Here is a 21677-nt window from a genome sequence, read left to right as displayed (position 1 = left end):
CCTGTAAACCGTCCTCTGCTCCAGAAAGGTGACGTGCTGGCAGGCCAAGGATGCTTTCTCTCCAGCTGGTGTGATGCAGGGGCTTAGGAAGCCCCTCGTCTGTCATGGGGGCGGGGGGCGGTGTGGCCTTCTGTCCTGCATGCAGGGCCCCTCGCATCAGAGCGTGGCCAGCTCTCTAGTTCCCATGTGGCTGTGGGGCATCTGTGAGTGTGTGATAGGAGGGGGTTTGTGGTGCCAGAAACTGGGTGAGATTTTGTCCGTGTGTGTGTTTACCTGGGCAGAGGGTTTGTGGCTTTCAGCAAATTCTCAAAGGAGTCCGTGACCCTAGAAAGGGTAAAACTACAGCTAAATAGACTATTATGAAGAAGTAATGAGAAAGAAAGAGTATTTGATTAGACTGGCTTAATACAATGATTTTCCATTTCTTTTAATCACCAAAACCCTGTTTTCATTACTTTCCCCTAGCAGATCACCCAAACTTCCTTTAATGTCGTTAATATAATCATAGCTTTCAAAATAATCAACCATTGTTACCATCCTGAATTTAATATAGTCTGTAACCAAAAGCAAAGAGGCCTCTATATATCCCCAGCCTGAAGAGCAACCACATTGTGGACACACTGCCTTTTTTTTTTTTTTTTTTTAAGACTTTACAAAACATGGGGCACTTTGCCACCCAGCAGGCCTGGTTTGCGATCTGAGTTGGTATGCCCTTCCTGGTCCTGGACAGGGTTCTTCTGCCTAGTGGCCCTGACTTGCATTTGGTTTCTGCGAGTCCTGAGTCACAGTTGAAACCAACTCTTCTCAGCTGATGCCTGCAGTATTTAGGGAGATCCGGTTCTCTTATGGAGAAGATGTTGTCTTGCTGTTGACCAGGCTGTGTCATCAAGCAATGGGACATCTGACCTTCTTCCTCACCCAGCCCATTGACAACTGTGAGTGTGTGCCATGGACAGCCGGGGAGTGGCGTGCTCCTTGGCTCAGCCCAGCATCAGCCGTGAGGTAGACTAGCGAGGCTCCCAGCGTCATGAGCGTGCCGCAGGCTGGCAGAGACAGGAGCAGAGGCAGATCAGCGTGGGTCTTTTGGACCCCACCTCACACCCCCAAAGGGCCTTTGGTGTTTCTGGAGCAGAAGGGAGGCAAGCACAGAGATTCACCAGCTGTGACGGCAGAAATCTTATAGTTAGTCTTCCACAGTGTGTGCTCTGGTCCTCAGCCAGTCTCTTGAGCCATTTTTGCTTCTTTCTTTTTCTTGTTCCTCTACGGTAACATTTGCTACTATAAAATGCATGGCCCTTAACTGTTCAGTTTGGTGAATTTTGACCACTCCTGGATCATTGTTTTAAATGTATATTGGAAATGTATTTTTTTTTAAGATTTGATTTTTTTATTAGAGAGAGAGAGAGAGAATGCGAGCTCACAAGCAGGGGAAGGGGCAAAAGGGCAAGCAGACTCCCCATCAAGCAGGGAGCCTGATGAGGGGCTCTATCCCAGGACCCTGGGGTCGTGACCTGAACCGAAGGCAGTTTCTTCACTGACTAAGCCACCCAGGTGCCCCTGCAAATGTATTTGAACCACTTTTCACATGGCCCTCAATAGTTTGAAAATCAGAGTTTCCTTCTCTACAAAGGTCTTGTCTTATCACCGCCGTTCCCGTACTTGCTCCTGATACTGTCTTCATGAGATGGGTTAGCGGGATCTCCTCTTAGTGGAGGCCAGAGGCCACCTGGTGAGCTGGTCTCTCCCCAAAATGGACACTTTCAGGCCAGTGTGGTCCCGGATCAGCGTGTGGCTTGGCTTTCAGGCCTGTGCTCAACCACGAAAGTGGGGGTAGCTGCTGTGCCCCCACCCCCCTCTGCAGAGGGAGCTTGAACTCGGAGCTTAAGCAGACTGTGGAACCGCTGAGCTCGAGGGTGAGTCAGAGCTATGCTGACGCCAGACAGGCTCTGCTATCATCCTTATTTCTGTAATTTTTGTGTTTGACTCAAAATTCCCTCTGCAACATGGCAGGGAAGAAGCAGGAGAAAAGGATTTTGGGTAGGTGGGGATGGTTTTAAGCCTCAAGGCTTTCTTTATACCCAGAGAAGGATTGTTTTGGAAAATTTTCACCCTGTAAGAGACTGTCATGGGCCTTTGCTTCTGTGCGTCTCATAAATCATCCAGTATTAACTCTTCAAGATGGATTGCTGGCAGCTCCTGGGCCTTGCCAGGCATTTGGAGCCCTGGGCTGCCAGGGGATTACAAAGCTATGAATTGCCTTTCTCTTAGTGCACAGTGTGGGCATCGAGAGCGTGGTCTTTAGAGAGAGGTGGACTTGGGTGTGGATTGCTGGCTTCTCTACTTACAAGGCCTGAGTCCTTCCTCCGCGAGGCAGTGGTCAGCAGGTCTTCCTTCACGGAGGCTGTCGTGAGGTTTTACACCAGAAGCAGCACGAGAGGTGCCTGGCGCGTGGTTCCTCACTCAGCCGATGCTGACGACCAGTGTTGTGGTTCAAGACCATCCGGGCAAGTCCGCTGGGGAGGAAGGGGACTGTCTGTCTTCTTGCCAGCCTCTTCATTCCTCTTGGGGGTACAGAGGAAAGGTAAAAGTCTAGAGAAGGGGCAGCACCTCCTCTAGATGGGGCACCTTTGCTCTTGCTTCTGGTCACAGAGATGGCTGCCTTGGTAACTCTTTTGTTTGTTTGTTTTTAAAGATTTTATGTATTTGTTAGGGAGAGAGGGTGTGGGGGGAGTGGCAGGCAGAGCAGGCAGGGAGAAGCAGGCTCTCAGCCGAGCAAGGTGCCCGATGCGGGACTTGATCCCAGGACCCAGATCATGACCCTAGCTGAAGGCAGACACGTCACCAACTGAGCCACCCAAGCGTCCCTGCCTTGGTAATTATTTGAAACAGATGGGTACTTCCTGGCCCCGTGGGCAGTTCTGTTCTTATCAGTAAAAAGTAGTTGCCAAAATCTAGAGTCCTGGCCATTTCCGGGGGCAGGGGGAGGAGAGCCCATAGCAGGAGGTGGGCCTCGCAGGAGCTCCCAGAGCAGGTGCACAACCTCCCTGCCGCCTGCGTCTCTCCTTCCCCATTCCCGAGAGGTTCTTCAGAGTCCTTCTGGCCAAGTCCAATTCTATAATAGAGGCAGCCGGGTGTGTGTACTAGGAGAAGCTCTCAGTGGTTCTGGTGTCCACCCTGGGGAGAACCATTGCCATAAGAACATCCTGACCACGAGCAGACCCATGCCTGAGAAGGGAGGGACGGGCCAGGCCCAGGCACACGGAGCCTTGACAGTGCAGGGACTGGAACTTGGGGCTCTGGGCTCCTGTCCGAGGCATTTTCCTCCCACCAGACTCACTCTTTTACCATATTTGCTGTTTGTGGCGGTGGGGTCAGAAATAGCCAGCCCGGACTCCAGGAGCCTTGACTCCCAGGGGAGCCCGGCCTGCCGTGAGCCAGTGAGCAGCAGGCTCAGCAGCGTTCTCAACTCCAGGGACAGCTTTTTTGGAAAAAAGCAGAAGGAGGCTTGGGATTCCAGGCTGCGACCTGCTGCCTTGCTCTTTGCTCCTTGCTTCACGCTGGTGAGGTTTCCCTCCGGGGCTGGATCCTCCCCGCCCAGCGGGCTGACACATCATGCACAGATGGCAACGCCGCTGCCAGGGGAGCCCGGGGCGCGCCGGCAGCCCCCACATCCCCACTTGGTCCGGTCGAACTCACTGGAGCCGGGCTTCCTGCCAGATGTGGCAGCCGCTGTAGCAGTCTATGGCCCAGTTGGTGTCCAGTCGATACTAGATAATCCTAATACTGTCACAGGAGACATTCGTGGAGTGCTTTCTGGGTGCTGTTTGCTTTCCACGTAATGTCTCATTACCTCTGCCAACAACTCTAGTGGTAGGCATTGTTATCCTTGTTTTACAGATGAAGAAACAGGCTCAGAGAGGTTCGGTGGCTTATCTGAGGTCACACAGCCAGGAAGCAGCAGAGTTGGAATTTGAACCCAAGTTGTTCAGATGTGCAGGGCCTGCACTGTTACCTGCTTTGTTTTTCAGTTCAGTAAGTCCGCTCCCTCCCTGCCTTCGCTGCCTGGCCGTGACTAGAACACCCAGGAGGGGGCCTGGCCCTGGAAGCAGCAGTCTCGTAAACAAATGTCTTGCTTGTGACTGGAAATGACATCTGTCATGATTGGCAGGTTTTGTAAACAACCCCGAGCTTCACTTACTGTGGCTGCGTTTCCTAGAGGCAGCGCTGCTTGTCCCCGGGTCTGTTTGTCCATCCTGGCACGCGTCCTGAGCTGATGCGGCATCAGTGCCAGCAGTGGGCGCACAGGCTCGCCTTTGAGGTCCTCCGTGGCCTGCCTCAGCTCAGGGTGTCTTACAGCGGCCTGGAGGGTGTGACGTGGCAGCTCCTGACTCCGGGGAGACATTAGATGCGGTGCCTTCACCCCTGTGCTTCCCTCCCCATCAACCCCAAGTTCTTCACCCTGGCGGGGAGGGAGGGGACCATCAGACTGACCTGGTCTGTCCATCTCCCCCAGCCAGCCTCCGGGGTGGGGTCTGCACTGATCAGGAAGTGCCTCACCGCCTTTCAGGAGGGACCTCTGCAAATTCGAGGCTTTTGACTTCAATTGGGCTCTCATTCTTGGTTCTTTGCATCCTTTCTCCAGAGAGATTGTTCTCAAATGTAGATGTGACCAAGGCACCCCCCGCTTCAGACCCTTCAGAGGCTCCCTGGCACCCTCAGCACCGCCAAGGAGGACAGTTGGTGGTCTTCTGCATTGGCTCGTTTACGGCCCTCCCCGTGGCCCATCCTGTTCCCTGGTCTCTGCACAGTCCAGCCTCCAGCTTCCTCTTCCCCACACGGGGGCCTCTCACCCCCGAGCCCTTGTATCTGCTCTTCCCAAGCACTGTCCACTGGCCTCTCCGCTCCTGCTCTCTCCCGAGCCTCGGTCAGGCCTCTGCTGAGACACCAGCTCCTTTGGGAATCCTCTCTCTCACCCCTGTGCCCCTGGTCTAAGTTGGGAGCCCTTCTCTGGGTGGGGCCACAGCAGCCGTAGCCTGTCCGGCACCCTGACATCCGGGACTAAAACCTTCATGCTTCTCTCTGGCTGGCTGATGGTGCGCGGTGAAGCGGAGAGCAGGAGTTCCATTTGTAGGATTTATTTCAGCAAACGAAATTCAGAAGAGACTTTTCAAGCATTTTTATTATCTAAAGGGTCTAAGTGTTAATGTTGTTCTTCCTTGGTTGTTCACAAAGAAGAGAACTGAATGTTCGTGTGCAAGAACTGTTTCGCGTGTTGGGGGGGGCATTTCCTTGACCATGTGAGTAGTAAATGCCCATGCAGAAAGACACAAGGAAGGAACACTGGTGTGTGAAGCATTAAATCCATGGTGGCTTAGCTGTCCAACACAGAATTCTCAGGTTAAATGCTGGGCCCCCAGTGGGGCTTCTCCCGTCCCCCAGTCAGGCTGGAGCATCTGATTGTATCCTGCGCTCCGTGTCACTCACTTGATATCTGCGCCCCTCCCACTGGGCGGGTAGCGCCTGTCTTTCCCGGAGGGACAGCAGCCTCCTGGGGCAAAGGTCACGGCTGCCCCATCTCTGCTGGGCCATCCCGGAGCCTGGCCCAGAGGCAGAGTGAATGGCAAACTGGATGAGAATCAGAGAGATTTAATTTTAAAAATGACAAGACTACCAAGAGGTTGCCAGATAAGAAAGCTTTTGCTGATCTGCCTGCTTTCATTTAGCTGCTTCCAACGTTGCATGGATGAGTCCCTTCCAGCTCAACACCTGGGTGTTACGGCCTCTCAATTTTGAGGGCTAGATTTGCTGTAAAGATTTTCTGATCCTCTCCTCGTGGAGGCGTTCAGTTTCTCCGAGGAGGTTCTTGCCGATACTGTTAGTTGGTAATCACGTTGAAGATTAACTTAGGATTCCAGGAATTTCTTTTGGAACCCCGAGCTTGACTGCCCCCCACTAATCATGAGCCAGAGGAGGGAGAGGAGGAAGAGGAACCCTTCTCCACCCACGGCGCCATTCTTAAACGGAACCAGTAATTGAATGCTATTAAGCCAAATTAATTTGCCTCCTGTAGGAAGGTTTATGATGAATGAAAGGCTTGCTAATCGGGGAGGGAGCCAGGCTACCCTCTGTGGTCATCAATATTTCATGGCCATAGGCGGTGGCAGGAAGTTAGCTGTCCTGGCTCCCTGACCTTGAGCGATCCAAAGGTAGGACACAGCCAGCAGGGTTGTATTTAAAGGGCTTGTTACAAGTGAAATTTGCAAGATGCACTTGTGCGTTAATTGAATGTAGACCCTCAGCCAGTGGGAGACGCAGGGCCCTAGTGGGAGACTGGTCCTAGTGAGGAGTGCAGCTCTGTCAGCCACAGTGGCAGAGCTGAAATGTTTACCAGTGGCTTTGGGGGGGCGGGGGAGTCTTGATTTGTAGCGTCTGCCGCTTTCTGTGGTGTCAGTATCCCCCCAGCACTGCTGCTCAAAGCGCCTGAACCCGGAATGGGGAGGTGCACCCCGGCACACCACTGGAGCTAGGACCCCCAGCCTCCTGCTCCCAGAGCTCCCTGATTCTCCTGGTGACTGGGGGAAATCCTGCCACGCCGATGCATTTCCAGAAATATAGATGGGCCCCTGGGCAGTCCTCATCTGCATCAGACTTGGCCTCTGGACAGAGGGCACTTGAACGTCACTTGTTTGTAAAAATGAAAAAAGTTAATGTACCTGTCATTTTGTTCTTCTCCCTAGCTGCTATTAACTTAGCAAAGCTGAAACTTTTCAGACACTATTACGTCTTGGTGAGTAAAAAAAAAAATCCTAAATCTGTAAATAAGATCAGTTCAAGGAGTAGAGCAAGTGGACTTCCAAAGAATTGGCGAGAGCACAAAACATGCTACCTGGAGCTGTGCAGATTTCATTTTATCAAACCAAATTGTGTCTCTCGGTAGGGAAATGCAACAGCCGAGTCACGCCTTCTTCAATGTTCGCTTTAAATTTGCCTTAAATACTCAGAAAAGTGATACATGCTTGATGTTTTCTTACAATGCAGGGATTATAGAGACAGAGCAAAAGCCCTTTATGACCCTGATCTTCTACCCCTTGCTCCCTCCCCCTCCTCCAGGTAATTTCTCAACAGTTGGGTGGTTATTTCTCTAGGTGCTTTCCCAGGCGTATGCCAGACGGAGCCACCCCTTGGCTTGCTTGTCTTACTCATTTGTAAAAATGAGATCACACCTGAAATCAGGACTGCTGGCCGTGGAAAAGTCCCTATGAACATACATCAAAGGCAGAACCTGCTCTAAGTTCTGATGATGATAATTTCTTGGACTATATAAGGTGTAAACTCTTCAAGAGTTTGCTTCCTGATTCCTAAAAGGAAGTTTGAGTCCTCTTCCATCTGTGGGTTGGACAGTTCCTTCCCTGCAAGCCCACCCACCTGGGCGTGGTCCCAGTGAGCCATCCATGCTCCAGGGGCCGGCCCGGGAATGCTTGCACATCCTCCCTTGCTAGAGTACTCAGTGTTACTGGTACGTCCTCTGGGTGGGGGCCTCAGATCCTCACCACCTCTGCCGAAGAGGCTACAGCAGTGTGGACCCCGTGGACCTTCGTTTTGCTATTACCACTCGAAAACATTCCTCAAAGCCTGGGAATAAAAAATACTGTCCTTTGGGGATTGAGGTCAATGGGTTGTGTATTTGGAAAAGGCGAGGAAGGGGTGACTCCGGAGTTGAGAGCGGCCACACCCAATGTTTTGTCCTCCCCACGTTGGGTGGTCACCTAGAGATGAGGAACGAGTCCCTTTAAGCGGAACCGGCGGAGAAGCCGTCTCTGCCACGTTCATTAATTAGCGCCCTGAGTCTCAAATGATTTTCTTCAGGTAATTCTGTCTTCCCTTTTGTAGTTCTTGTGACAGCAGGTTGTTGGAAGAAAGCAGTGCCGTCATTTCTGTGTTGATTTTATTTCTTCTTTCTCCCCCCTCCCCATAGATCGTATGTTACATATACTTCACCAGGATCATTGCATTTCTCCTCAAACTCGCCGTTCCGTTCCAGTGGAAGTGGCTCTACCAGGTGCGCTGCTGGGGGCCCCGGCGGGGAGCGGGGGGACCACCGTGCAGAGTCTCTGGCTGAGGAGAAAGTCTCGGGGTGTAACATGAGGTTGCTCCAGAGGGATCAGGCAGCGGCCACTTCTGTCGCTTCGGGTCCGCCGTTAAGATTATCTGTTTGTCCAGGAAAGCTGCCTGGATTACATGAAAAATCTGGAAGTAATTGCATTATTGATTTTAGTTTTCAATTTTACAAGACTTTGAAGAGAAAGCCTCAGGCAGAGAGTGTGAGCTTTGCCCTGGATAATTAAAACGCAATGAGACGTGGTCTTTCCTTCAGTGCTGGGGCTTAGAAGAGCTCAGAATCCAGAGCTCCCTTCTTTGCACAGGAGTATTTCAGTAACACAGTGTCTTTGCCCTATACTAGGGCTAGTTACCTACCAGGGGAAGCCACCAGATGATGTGGGGCCTTTTCTCGTTCTTGCTCTTACCCGAACGTGTAGTTGGCACCCAGTGCTGTATTCGGGTGTAGGGCGCAGCGACGAGGAGACTTTTCCTTGAGGCACCTGCTTGGTGCTGAGGGCACTATGGGAAACATAGGGTTATAAAGAGCTTTTAGAAGAGTCCAGTGAAGACTGGTTAAAGCATGGGGTCTTAACTGCCATCTCTGGGCAGAGTGCCCCTAGCTGAGGCTCCGGCACACCTTGTGAGGGGACCCTGCCCTACCGCCGCCCTGGCCTTTGAGTCAGTGGTCAGCGCGATGGGGGGAGGGGGAGGCCTGTGCCAGTTTGTTTAGTTCCACTGCTTTCTGAAGAACAGCATTGCTAATGCCTTTCCTTGGGGTGGGCTTTAATTTGCAGCTCCTGGATGAAATGGCCACGCTGGTGTTTTTTGTTCTAACGGGCTGTAAATTCCGTCCAGCTTCAGATAATCCCTACCTACAACTTTCTCAGGAGGATGACCTGGAAATGGAATCAGTGTAAGACATCTCCTTTCTCGCCCGTCCTTTGCCCCGGGCCCCAGCTCGACAGCACGGTGTGAATCGGAGCAGCTTCCCTGCATTCCGCTGCTCCAGAGGTAGTACCTCTATATTTAGCAGAAGGAAATGGACACTTGAGCCCCAGGCTGTCTTATTCAGTTTGAAGTACAGTATGTGTCAAGCATCGCTCGGTCTTTGCAGGGGAAGTGGAGCTGGCCATCCGATTAAGCATCGCTGAGCCTGCTTCCAGTAAGCCAGTGGTGAGAATCTGGGCATCGGCTTGGCCTGTTCAGCACTGCTGGGAATGGGCAGCCCCACTTCCTGTTGGGCCCCTGCCACCGGGAGCTGATGTCTGAAAATGTGATCATCTGAGTCGTCTGTGGGTCTGCTCATTGTCCGCAGACTCCTCTGTCACCAGATAACGAAATGGCTTTTCCCAGCTAGCACCGTAACTTGACCTCTATCCGAGCTTTCAGGCGGGCCTTTCTGAGTCACAGGGCGAGTGACTTTAGGGTCCTGTTTTCTGGGAAAGGGCACTTATTATCTAGGAAAGGAAGAGTGATTGAGAGCGTTGGCTTGTTTACTGATGAACTCTGATAGGCTAGGTCGGTTGTTGTGTTTGATGGTTGGCCTAAGGCTGAGTGTCGCATGTGCGGCCTTTTGACTTGTCTGGATTCAAAGGCTGAGCTCCGGCCCCTGCTGGGCGCTGCTGGGCTGTCGGGCAGCACAGGACCACTCTTTGTGCTCAGCCCCACTGCCGCAACGATAAACGGAAGGCAGCTCCCACCAAGGGGCCCCGGACAACAGCTCTCTGTGCAGAAGAAATACCTTTTTACAGATGGCAGAGGGGAAGGCAGTGGGGCCGTCAGATGTGCCTTTTCTAGGAGCGGAATCTGAGCAAGGAACTTGGTTGAAGGGGCTCAGATGAGAGCGGGGTAAGCAGCCGCGGGAGACGTGTGTTCATCCATTCCCTTCGCAGCGGCCCTTCCCTGGGGTACGCAGCCAGAAGCCGAACGGCTGGGTCATTCCGCCAGCAATGTGGGAGTTCCACATCCTTTCCGTCAGTCATTGTATCAGAGGCACCGAGGCATTGTGACGATATTTTTGTCTCGTGGCAAAGTTTTTGAAAACTTTTGCTGAGGTTTGTTGTTTCTCACTGGCAGTATGTGACACGTACCTTAGCAGGGGGGTCTGAGTGTGCTCAGATCAGGGCAGGAAGTGGGGGAGCGGACAGACCACGAGTCACATGGAGTCTAGAGGGAGTGTGTCCTTCATCCCGGCAGGCTGGGGGGGGAGAGCGTGATGTTGGGGGTTATCCGTTGGTGGCCTCCACTGACACTCCTGTTGTACGGGAGGAGCACTGTGATGACACCGTGTGGGCCACCCTGTGCTAGCGGGGGGCTGCTCTTCAGTGGCAGAGAAGCTGCGTATATCCCAGTGAGGGAGTCAGACCACAGGTGAAGCCTTTGTTTAGGGTAGTGCTGTTTCCAAGGAGCGCTGCTCCTGCTTGGCCTGTGAAAGAGAAGTTGGGGAGCCGACTGAGGCCAAGGGCCTTTAAGTCCGCAGGGAAATTGTTCTGGGGCTTCTCTCTGGCTGAAAGTTCTGCTGTTGAGAACGTTCTGTGGATGGACGAGATAAGTCCGAGCAGAACAGGCCGAGGTGGTGGCTCCAGCCCTCAGCCTGCAGGTGAGCAGGAGGCCTGATGGCAGCTTCTTGGGGACACCACTGCACCGCAGCCTGTCCCCTCCCTCGTCTACTTGGAGGTGCTGTTCCCTGGATGGCACCTCTTAAATCTTCCAGAAATAAGTCAGGCAAGCAGAGCCATTGTTTGTGTTTTCTAGAAGGTCGTGAGCTCTCTGTCATCCACCTTGGAGGGTGTTTGCTGTAGAAAGGTCTGATCCTCACCACAGAACAAATACTACTTCCTCTTTGTGGGAAGGAATACTCCTTAGGCCCACGCGTCCCAAAAGAAATCCTCTTCCTAACGAGTCTTACCCACTGGTGGCCCATGAACACTGAGCTGGGCCACTCACTGACCTCATTGACTGAGATTCTGGGTAGTTTCTCTTCTACCTGTTTTCACTTCCTTTCTCCGAAATGCTCCAAATGTTCATTTGGGAGGCGAGTCTTGCCAGTTGAGCCCAGGACAGGCCAGGCTCCTCCTGAGGCTAGAGTGCTGTCACCCTCCCTCTGGCCCAGGCCCACACACGGTCCGTGCAGTTGCCACCCCACCAGGCCCAACTGGCTTCTCCTGCGGAGCCTCCAGAGTGTGGGTGCAGCCAGAAGTACCTGACTTTCTGTCGTTTTCTTTTTTTTATTTCTGTACACAACCCTCTTTGGGCTAAAGCTTGCAAGGTCTTACCAATTTTGGTAAGAGAATTTATCATAAAAAATTCAGCCAGTTAAAAAGTATCGGATGCAGTTTCTGTGATCAGACTTGGTAGCTATGCATATCCTGGACCATCTGAATTCTTTTCTGCTATCTTGAGATGTCAGAATGGGAAGAAATATTTGGTGTGGGTTCCAGGGCCGGGAAGTTGCCTCTCTGGGGTTCCCAATCCAGAACGCTGGCCTCAGGGTTGCCGGGAACCGTTTTCTACTAAACTGCCTTCGTTCAACTGGAAACGGGAGTTAGAGACTAATAGAATTGTTTCTCAGCCAGGCCTCTCCACATCTCACGTCCAGAAAACACTTTACAGTTGGCCTCTGATTGACGGTTTGGTTTGGTTACAGAAACAGATATGTCCAGGGGCCACTGAGGCCCAAGCTGACAGTGTGGCACAGCAGGAAGAGCCACGGTGCCCGGAGCGCCCCTTCTTATCGTGCCTGTGTTCAGTAGGCCCGTCTGGTTGCAAGCACAGATCGTCAGGGTTCTGCAAGGAAAGGAGGGGCCACCTTTTAGTTGGAGAAGAGAAGTGGGAGGCAGCGCTGGGTCCGTCTGCTCTCTCCAGCTCTGTCACACTTCCGTGCTCCTTCTCTCTCTGTCCTGCACACTCTCTCCTGAGCCCACGGGGAGCACAGCTGCTTGGCTTGGCGTTGCTACTGTCCCCTCAGACCAGCTCAGGAGCTGCTGGCCCTTGAGGCTGGTGCCCTGCTGAAGTCAGGAGTGGCCGCAAGTGCTTCCCTGAGCAGGCACTGGAGGCGGAACAGCTTCTGCCGGAAGTGGGCGCCGGGCTTGGCCCCATTCACTGGGTCCACGGGGGCCCCACTGGCAGTTTGGAACCCCAGCCAGTGCGGCAGCCCAGCCACCAGGGAGCTTCCAGTCTCGCTCGGGAGCAGTGTAGCCAGCCCTGCAGCAGGGGATGAGCCTGGAGCTGAGAGCAAGGGCGTCTCGCCAGCTGGGGCGAGAAGAAGCAGGTCAGGCCGAGAAGGAGTGAGCAGAGGCGAGAAGGCCAGGTTCGCCCTCTCCGACCTTGCTGTCCCCGCCTGGGAGTGAGTGCCGATGGCTGCGCGGCAGCTCCGGGAGGCCGTGCCTGCCTTTCCAGAGTTTCTGTTAGACTGGGGGTCGCCGCTGCCCATTGCTAACCTGAGCTTGGAGAGCGCCTTTCCGCACTGCGTGCAGGGCCTCTGAGAGCCGCGGGCTGTGCTGCGTGGTGCTGGTCACACGGTGGATTTTCTGCCTTTGTCCCCCTTCAGCTTTTACACCCAAAGAGGGACAGGCAGGGAGGTGCCTGCAGAGCTTCGAGGTTGCCGAAGGCCCTCCCGTCCCCGCCTGCCAGGCCTTTGGCGTCTCCTCCTTTCTCACTGCGGCACGTCAGAGTGTCCGTCGGCAGGGCCTGGCCGGGCTGGCCCGCAGCACTTGGGCACCACGTGTCGCTCCAACTCTCCAGCGGTTTGCTGGGAGACACGACGCAGAGGCCCTCCCGGCATCACTGCTTTCCGGTGTCTTGCTCTGCTTCCGTTCACCTCACCAATCTCCTGCTCCTGTGACCTCTTTCTGGTGCACTCCTTGATTCCACTGACCGTGGGGACTTCCCTTCTCCCTCTTCTCGAGGGAAGGGCTCACCCAAGCCCAAGGTCGCCTTGTCCGTCTCCTCACTGACACCCACCCCTCCCCAGTCCCAGTTCCAGCCACTTGCTTCTTCTGAGCTTCGGGTCCTTTTAGCCACCTGCCCACTGTGACCCAAGCTTGTGTCCCTTGCATTCCCTACAGGCCTTGATGGCACTGCCATCCACCCACTCACCATCAGTACCATGTAGCGGTTGGCCTAAACGCCTCCCTCTTAGGCCATGTGGAGTGAGTGGCCACTTCTTGGGGACCTAATGTCGTGTCTCCTCTCCCTCTCCCCCTTTGCCCCAGTGCCTGCCTTCCTACGGCTGATGTCCTCCCCCCTGGTCTTTCTCCCTCCCTGTCCATTCTCCTGGCTACTGGAATCACTTGTAGAGTGTTTTCGAAGGAGAGTCCCCGGTCCCTCCCCTGAAGACTCGATTCTCAATGTCGGGGCTCAGGTACCTCTCTCCTTTTTTAACTTCCCAGGGCATCCTGCTTGAGCCAGGACCGAGAACCCTAGTGTAAGGATCAAGTCCAGCCGCCGTGACAAAGCGGATAAGACCCTCCATGGCCTGGCCTGGCCCTGCCCTGCCCGCCCTTGACCCTCCTGCCAGTTACCTTCCTCAACAGCTGCTTAGCACTGTTCGACCGTGCGGGGAACTTTCTTTTGTTTCTTCCATGCCTTTTGCCCGTTACATTTCTTTTGCTCAGAAACTCCCTTGCCCTCCTCCCGCCCCTCCATCTTGCTGCTGCTCCTCCTGTTTCGGTACAGGCTTCGAAGCCACCCCCAACCCCAGGCAGAGGTGGTCCGCCCCCCCCCCAGCCCTCGTCCCACCTGCTCGGAGCTCTCCTGTCTGTTTCCAGCAACTCTGTGTGTGGCTCTGGAAGACCGTCTTCTGCTGGGCTGCAGGCGCCCGAAGAGCGCTGTCCCTCTCTGTCCCAGCCCCCGGCCGGCATGAGAGAGCGAGCCTTGTGTTCTCAGTTGGTCCGCCAGCTGGAAAGCAGTGTTTTGCTGGTTAAAGACAGGTAGCAGGTGTCTCTCCCAAGCTGCAGCCCAAGTCCTACTCAGGTCAGATGAAGCAGCTGCTGTCGCCTCAAGCGACTCTGTGACACTTGAGGATGCATTTCTTCTCTGATCTCATGCATTTGGAGAAGCTATGCTGGAGCTAGAAAGGCTTCCGGTTCTCTTGGGCCTGTGGCTGCCCGACCTGCGTATCCCGGTCTGGAGACAGACAGTCCTTTGAGGACAAAACCTGTGTGCGTGCCTGTCGCCTGGGACAGGTGCACCCTTCCTAGAGGGCTCCGGCCCAGGCCGCACCAGCTGAAGGGAGTGACGCTTGGTCACATGGCGAGGTGAGGTGTTTTCCTTTGTCCAGGGGCTGTGTTTACACTCACAGCATCTGCAGGAACCCGCCGGTTCCCCTAAGAGCCACGTCGTGGCAGTCTGCCTCGTCCTGACTTTGCCAGAAGTACAGCCAGCCCATGAGTCTGAAGGACTCTTGTCTGAGAAAAGCCCCAACTCCGGGGAGGACTGGCTGGCTTTGAGGCCTGGTCACAGCAGCAATATGGTGGCAGGAATGAAAGGAGAAATAGAGGGGGAAGTTTTTTACTTACCCCATAAAATCTTTTATTTGGCTTTAGGTCCAGCTGGACAGACTCCAGGTGTGTTACATGTAGGGCCGCTGGACTGTTATTTGTAGGTGAAAGGATTTGGTAGCTGGTAGGGGGGATAGGGAGGGTCCTCCAGAGATCTGTTGAGTTGACTGATTGAATTTATTTTACTCCTTAGGAAATTCCTGTAGGTCCGCGATGGGGCACATAGGTGCCTCGTTTTCTAGAGTACTTAGGGAGATGCTGACAGGTGTTGTTTTTAATTCTGTTTTTTCTATTTTTTAGAACAGTGTTAGGTTCACGGCAAATTGAACAGAAAGAACAGAGATTTCCCATGTGCCCCTTGCCCCCGCCTGTATAGCCTCCTGCCTTGTCAGCATCCCCCTCCAGAGTGGCAGGTGCCTTTGTTACAGTCGGTGAACCTACACTGACACGTCATGACCGCCCAGAGTCGGTAATTGACCTCTGGGTTCACTCTTGGGGGTGTGCGTCCTGTGGGTTTGGACGAATGTGTCGTGACATGTGTCTGCAGTACAGACTCACCCAGCGTGGTTTCACTGCCCTGCGACTCCTCTGAGCCCTGCCTGCCTGCCAGGTGGAGCTCAGTCTCTCTGCTTGGTGCCTTCCGCTGCGAAGTGACCCAGGTGCTTCATGGAGCCTGTCCAGCTCACATTTTGTCAGGCAAGAAGTTGTCTTCTCGTAGACCCCACCTTCTCGAGACATGTTGTGACTCCCTGTCTGGAAAGTGCCGCTCTGCTCAGCTCCGCACGTTCTCTAAAGCTGGGGTTCTTCCCCCCCCCCTTTTTTTTGTAAGATTTTATTTATTTGATAGAGACAGCCAGCGAGAGAGGGAACACAAGCAGGGGGAGTGGGAGAGGAAGAAGCAGGCTCATAGCGGAAGAGCCTGATGTGGGGCTCAATCCCATAACGCCAGGATCACGCCCTGAGCTGAAGGCAGACGCTTAACCGCTGTGCCACCCAGGCGTCCCGGGGTTCTTCCCTTTTTGATCTGCGCATTCAGCGTAGGGCTCCGTGGCACTCTTCAGTGCCGGGCACCAGCAGAGACAAGGCCCCTGTGCCAGGGTCACGGAGTGGGGGCAGAGCCACGTGCTCCTTGACAGCCATGCAGAGACCAGGGCCCGGGTTTGTAGAGAACAGCCAGTTCTCTGTTTCTGACGGTCAAAGAATCTTTGGGCCGGAAGGTTCCACAAAACCTGTGGTTCTGTCCCATGACTCAGAAATGATCCACTGGGGCTGGTTATTAAAAATGACTACTACACCTGGTGAGCTTTCTTTTCAGAAGGTTAGTTAGGACTCTGGCGGTGGCCTCATACTCATAATCATATAAACGTACAACATAAGAATTCGTGGAAGCCACGACAGAGAGAAACAGATCGGCATCGATTGTAATAATAAAAGCTGGTATATATTGATTAGGTGCTTTGGAGAATCTCATTTTTCCCTGATGACAATTCTGGGAAGAGGGAACTGTGTATTATACTAAAGAACAGGGAGGTCATATGACTTGGCTGAGGTTACACAGCTAGAGCAGGGTCGGGACTGGAACCCACGTCTGTCTGGTTCCAGGGCCAGCACACCCAGCCACTCCGCTGTGCCGTGGTGATGATGGCCTTTTACTTCAAGGCTGAGATTTTCCCAATTGTTTTTTTTCTCCCCCTCATTCAGAGTGACGACATCAGGGGTGATGGAGAACATGAAGAAAGTCAAGAAGGTGACCAACGGCTCGGTGGAGCCCCAGGGCGATTGGGAAGGCACCGCGTGATGGAGCAGCCTCGAGGCTGGGACTGTTGAAGAGAACCTCGGAGTTGTTAATCGTCCTAGTGGTGAGCAGGGGCAGTTGGCACCTCCCGACGGTGACACCACGGAGCACGCGGCTGGGAACAAAGTGCCATGAAAACCTAATTTTTTACTCTCTTTTATGGAAACTGGGTCTGTGGCTGGTTACGGGCAGCTAGAATTCTCCTTCAAGGTGGGCATGGTGGGGAGGGAGTGCAGACAGGAGGAGGGTAAAAGGAAGACTTTGTAATTTATATTTCTTTCTTTTTTAAATTGGGAACTCTCAAGACATATGCAGTTGTGCCCCCGAGTGTGTGGCGGCAGGGAGCGGAGTGGGGGCGGACGGGGAGGGGGTGCGGCGGCACGAGGCTGGGGCCCGTCACGGCCCGGGAACGGGGCCGCAGGAAATGAGCAGGGACTGAGGGAGGATACAAGGACTTAGAAGGGCAAGGGCACTTATCGTGGTGTCTTGGGGGACAAAAATGAATGAAATTAGGTTATTTTAGAAAGCAGTGTCCAAACCCAATTTAGTATATGGAGCCTGCGGTTCCTGCCCCTGTACGTTGCCCAAGGCCTTGACCCCGGATTCTGAAAGTGACCAGGAACCAGCAGCTCTGGAGGCCTGCCTGGCCATCTTCTTCCCAAGGGGCTCTGTCATCTGAGGGCTGAATGTCCCTGTCAGAGTCACGGCTCTGGAACTGTGGTAGGAAGTACTTTTCTTGATTGAAGCGTATTTGGTGTTGTCTAATGGATGGACAGAAATGTATGTTTAAGCTCAGAAAGTGTTATCCGGTAGGGTTTCCTTGAACATCTGGCTCCTCTGACTGCCCGGAGCAAGACCACCTCTTTTCCCTCAGTCATTGTGGCTGTGTCTGTTTCGTGTAATCAAAGTACGGGGAGAAACGGGAAGGAATTTTGCTTAAAGGAGCAGCTGGGAGCAGAAAAGGTAGTGTTTAAGCAAATATTTAAGTGCAAGCAAATAGTTGTCATTAAAAAGTTTTTCCTATAAACCAGCTAGGCTTTCAGACAGGAATGAAACAGACCTCGTCCCTGTCTCCCAGGAGCAGGCATGTCAAGAGAACGGGTGTGGTTGAGAAGAGCTTTACGCTCAGGGCCTGGGGATGGTGAGCTCTTTCTGAGAGACTCAGCAGAGCGCCCTTCCAAACTTCTGGGGCCTGGAGATGAGCGCAGGTAGCCCCCCCCCCCCCCAAGGGAGCAGTGGTGCAGCTGGTAGCTCAGTCATTTGGATGATAGGATGAGCTCAGAAGGTCCACTGTGGTCCGGGGGGAGGTGGGCAGTAATCTCCCACCAGGGTTATGGTCACCCAGGCCTGAGACCAGAGGCTGAACCATGGCCTCGTCGGGAATGCTTCTTGGGGGTGCCGGAATCCCGCACCTGCCTGGGCCTGGGGAGGGGGGCGGGCAGCTGTCTCCGGAGGTGGTTTTCTCCTCCCTCGCTTGAAGCGTCCTTCAGAAACTGCAGGATTCGGGGGTGGCGCTCAGCACCCCAGGTTCAGGCACCCCAAGAGTCTGTCCTCAGTTGTTGTCCCTCCCCTATGCTGTTCTCTCTCCCGGATGAAGGGAGCAGGAAAGCATTCTCTTCACGCACTCCTTAGCCCTCGGTGCTCTGCGCGGCCCTTCTGCACAAACGCTCCGTCCTGGCTAGGCGTGGGGTGCAGGCAGGCGTCTTCTGTCTTCCGAGGCTGCTGCTCGCCTCACCACAGGTTTTAGGGAAGGGGCCCTGTGTCTCTCCACCTTCAGGAGCAAGGAAATTCGCCCTAAGTATTTATTTAAGGGACCTTTTCTTTTTCTTGATGTCTTTCTTCCTTCTTTTCTTTCTTTTTCTTAAATGGGGGCTACATGATAGGAGAAGGAAGTTCAGGGAGGACCGGAATATGAAGACTTTGTTTTCCGGGCATAAACACAGTCCCAGTACTTCCGAAATGCGTCTCATGCTGTGGTCAAAACCCCCTTAGGTGCTCCCCTCAGAGGGACGCATTTTCCGTTTGTCCCGCGAGCAGATGTTCTTGACTAGGCCGTAGACTTCTCGGCGGGACCGGGATGTGATGAAGCTGCCCCGCGGAGGATCCCCACGGGGGGTCCCCGGTTCACTTGCTGGAAGCCAGGGAGGAAGAGAACGTGTGGGGGCAGCTCCGACCTGACTGTCCTCCCCGAGCCGGCTGTGGCTCCCGCCTTCCCCTGGCGGAGCCCTGCACCCCAGCAGCCGCACGAGGCATGAGCCAGGGCGCCAGGCTCCCGGGGCCCCTCGTGCGCCTCGGCTCAGGCACACACGGCTGTGAGCTGCAGGCGGATGGAAAAGACCCTTCTGAATGGGAAGGTGCAGGCCAGATCAGGTCGTGATTCAGGAATAAAGGCTGACAAGCAGGTCGTCTGCCCAAGTCCTATATAGTAACTGGCAGAAGGTTTGAAGTGAGGCCCCATGATCAAGGAAAATCAAGAGCCCAGCCCCAGATTGGGGAAACTGGTTTTCTCACGTCTGGACACATGGTTAGAGCTCTCCCTCCTGTTCTGTAAAAATGTCTTCCCTTTCTACGTCACCTGGGAGCTCTCCTCCCGAGTAAAGGTGACTGCTGGGGTCCGAAGCCAGGTGGTCGCACCAGTCCTTCCAGCAGCCCGGTCTGTCCCACCGCGTGGGTGCACGGTGAGGCAGTGTTTCCCCAGCGGAGTCCGTCCGTGCCGGGGGTCGGGCAGGTAGGACCAGGTGGCGTCACGGGGTCACCGGCAGAGTCTAGCTTTGCTGCGCGCTCCCGCTCCTGGTTCCGCCTGCGCGCGTCCCCACGCCGTCCCTGAGAACCCTGCCCTGCACGCGGCAGGCGCGGCTGGCTGTGAGCTTGGAGGAGTGAAGGATCTGTTTTCCTGTAATCAGGTGTGTGTAGTGTGCTAGAAAATTGCTACTCAGACAACGGGAACAAGCATCGATCTCTTAATCCGGGCTTTTACCAGTGGCCAAAGACTCCATCAGCGTTTTTCTTGGTTCCTCGATGCTTCGGGATTTCAGCTGCAGTGCGGCTGACCCTGCGGTACAGCTCTCCCGTCAGGAGGTGCTCACCCGCGTGTGAAGGATGGTTTCCCAGATCATCCGGAGGCAGTTCTGTTTTCTTCCAAGAAACTGCTTCAGAGTCAAATGTCCAGGTTCGGTTTCCCCTGCACACATCCGGGCAGCCACGGCGGCGCTGCCTCATCGAGCTCCGCGTGCCTGTCGTGGGGCGCATGCTGCTCCTGCATTATCTCATCGGGATCGCTGCTCTCTCTTGTTCCACAACCTGCCCCCTTCCTCCTCCATCTCCTCCCCCTCCTCCTCCTCTCCCTCCTCCTCAGCCCACAGCTATTGATCCCACATAGGCTCAGTCTGGGATACGGGCTGGAGGCTCTGGTGCATTGCAGCATTTTCTCCCCGTAGCCGTGGGAAGGATGTACTTTCTGAGCCAAGGAGCATTTTATCAAGAGTGTACATATCACTGCTACACGTTCTGCTTTGGAGCCTCGCACTAAAACATGTTCTTGTTTAATACTTAAGAGTCTGTTACCAGGAGCCAGTCCTTATGGCCGGATAAGAGTGTGCAGGATGCCTGTTTGAGTTGTGAGTGGCGTTCTGGCTATCTCCCACCTCCTGAAGCATCTTCTCCGAGGAAGGTCTTAGCACATTAGATGGTCTGATGAAGTGGTGGGCGCTGCTCCCTGCAGCCCGCGGAACAGCGGGGCCGTTCGTGCTGACAAGCTGCTGGATTTCAAGGGAAGCAGATCCCAGCCCCCTCCTCGGCCCATTTCCACACTCCACACTCACCCCTTGGCTTTCCTCTGACCCACCCCAGCCTTTGAACAGATCGAGAATGTGCAGAGTCCCCGATGCCCGTGGCTTGCTACCTGTTTCTCCCATTCAGGGTTCAGTAGATGAGTAGCTTCCCCACTGAAGAATTTAGGCTTTGACATGGTACTTCTTGGTGTGTCAAGAAGGTATTCATCCGGAACATACCGTATGTTCCAAAAGATTGCTCTTGACTCCGGGTTTCTCCAGGGTGTTTGGGGCAGGAAGTCTTGAAAAGAGACCCACCCGAGTTGATGCTAATACTTGTCACCCCTGGAGTGTGATTATCGATTGGTGACCGGCACAGTCCAGGTTTCCCCGGGGACTACTGTAGCCTGGCAGTGCATCGGTGCCCCTTCTGGATGGCTTATGCTTGAAAAATGTTTCTTGGTGGCTCTCTGTTAGGGCATGGGACGTGCACATCCCCCGAGCTGCTGTGCGAGGAAGGCAGCCTGGCCGAGAGAGGGACACGGCAGTGTGGGAACAAGGATCTGGTCGTGTTGCACAGGGACTGTTGCAATTCTGAGGGCAGAAGTCTGCAGGCAGGCCGTTGGGGAAGGAGGAATTCTGGACAAAGTCAGTAAGGGTCGGAGTGAGACAGAAAGGCTCACTCACTTCCAGGATAGCTTATTTCAGAGCAAGCTTTGAGGTTTTGTAGTGGACAGCCAAATCAGACAGGGGGGCCAGCAGGGCAGCCTTCTTAGCATTTAAGATACTTATTACAAAAGGATCCCCAAATCCTGGCCACACAAGGGGGCGGTTCTTGGCGCCCTAAGCAGCTTTTGCCAACCATAAATTGGATTTGCCTGGTCATGTGACCTCAAAAGAAGTCAGACACATCTAATCCAAAAATAAGTTTTATTTGGGGGAGAAAATGTCTGTAAATATCATTTGCTTTCCAGATTAGATTGGGATGCAGGAGTTTTCAGTATTTTTTTTTAACACTAATGATCACTGAAGAGTATTTATGCAAACATGTACCGGGTGGGGGTTCCGATCAGGGTGACGTATGGGATGAATTCTCCTGCTGTGATGCAAACATGTAAAATAAAGATTCTCTGACGGAAATGTATGTTTGTAATCCTGTGGGGAGTCACTGACTCCTGCCTGCTGTCTCTCCTCCTCCCTCTCGTCATTTTTTCCTTTGTGATTCTTGTTCATTAAATTAGTTAACTGCCTCCCACCTGCTCGCACTGACAACAGTGACTCCTACTAGAGAAACCGCGCACCTCGGCAGGCCTCGCCGCTGCACCCCAGGGGCTCGGTTCTGGAACAGACTGGAAATCCCCTGGCCTTTCCTGATGCCCTGCCTCAGTCGGGCCGGACAGGCAGTCGCCTTCCAGGGCAGGACCTGCGCGGGGCTGCCGCGGGAGGGGAGGTGACAGCGCAGCCTCAGGGCGTCGCCCTGGCTGCCACAGGCTCCCGCTCTGCCCTCTGACG

General features: G+C 54.0%; 1 protein-coding gene across 2 annotated transcripts in view; it reads left to right on the top strand.

The window, feature by feature from the left end:
- GPR107 (G protein-coupled receptor 107) overlaps positions 1 to 21305 on the top strand; it is a 70338-nt gene extending 49033 nt beyond the window's left edge. For both annotated transcript variants that reach the window (XM_087869271.1, XM_045771292.2), the window contains 4 exons: positions 6738 to 6787; positions 7976 to 8059; positions 8895 to 9013; positions 16302 to 21305. In XM_087869271.1, coding sequence (XP_087725397.1) covers positions 6738 to 6787; positions 7976 to 8059; positions 8895 to 9013; positions 16302 to 16398 — 350 coding nt within the window. In that variant the 3' untranslated portion in view covers positions 16399 to 21305. The remainder of the gene's footprint in view (positions 1 to 6737; positions 6788 to 7975; positions 8060 to 8894; positions 9014 to 16301) is intronic.
- Positions 21306 to 21677: the final 372 nt, after the last annotated feature.

Source organism: Ursus americanus, chromosome 18, assembly GCF_024610735.1.
Source record: "Ursus americanus isolate L20-20 chromosome 18, mUrsAme1.1.p, whole genome shotgun sequence".
NCBI classification, from domain to species: domain Eukaryota; kingdom Metazoa; phylum Chordata; class Mammalia; order Carnivora; family Ursidae; genus Ursus; species Ursus americanus.
The sequence above is the reverse complement of the archived record's forward strand: the minus strand, read 5'-3'. Positions and strand labels throughout refer to the sequence as shown.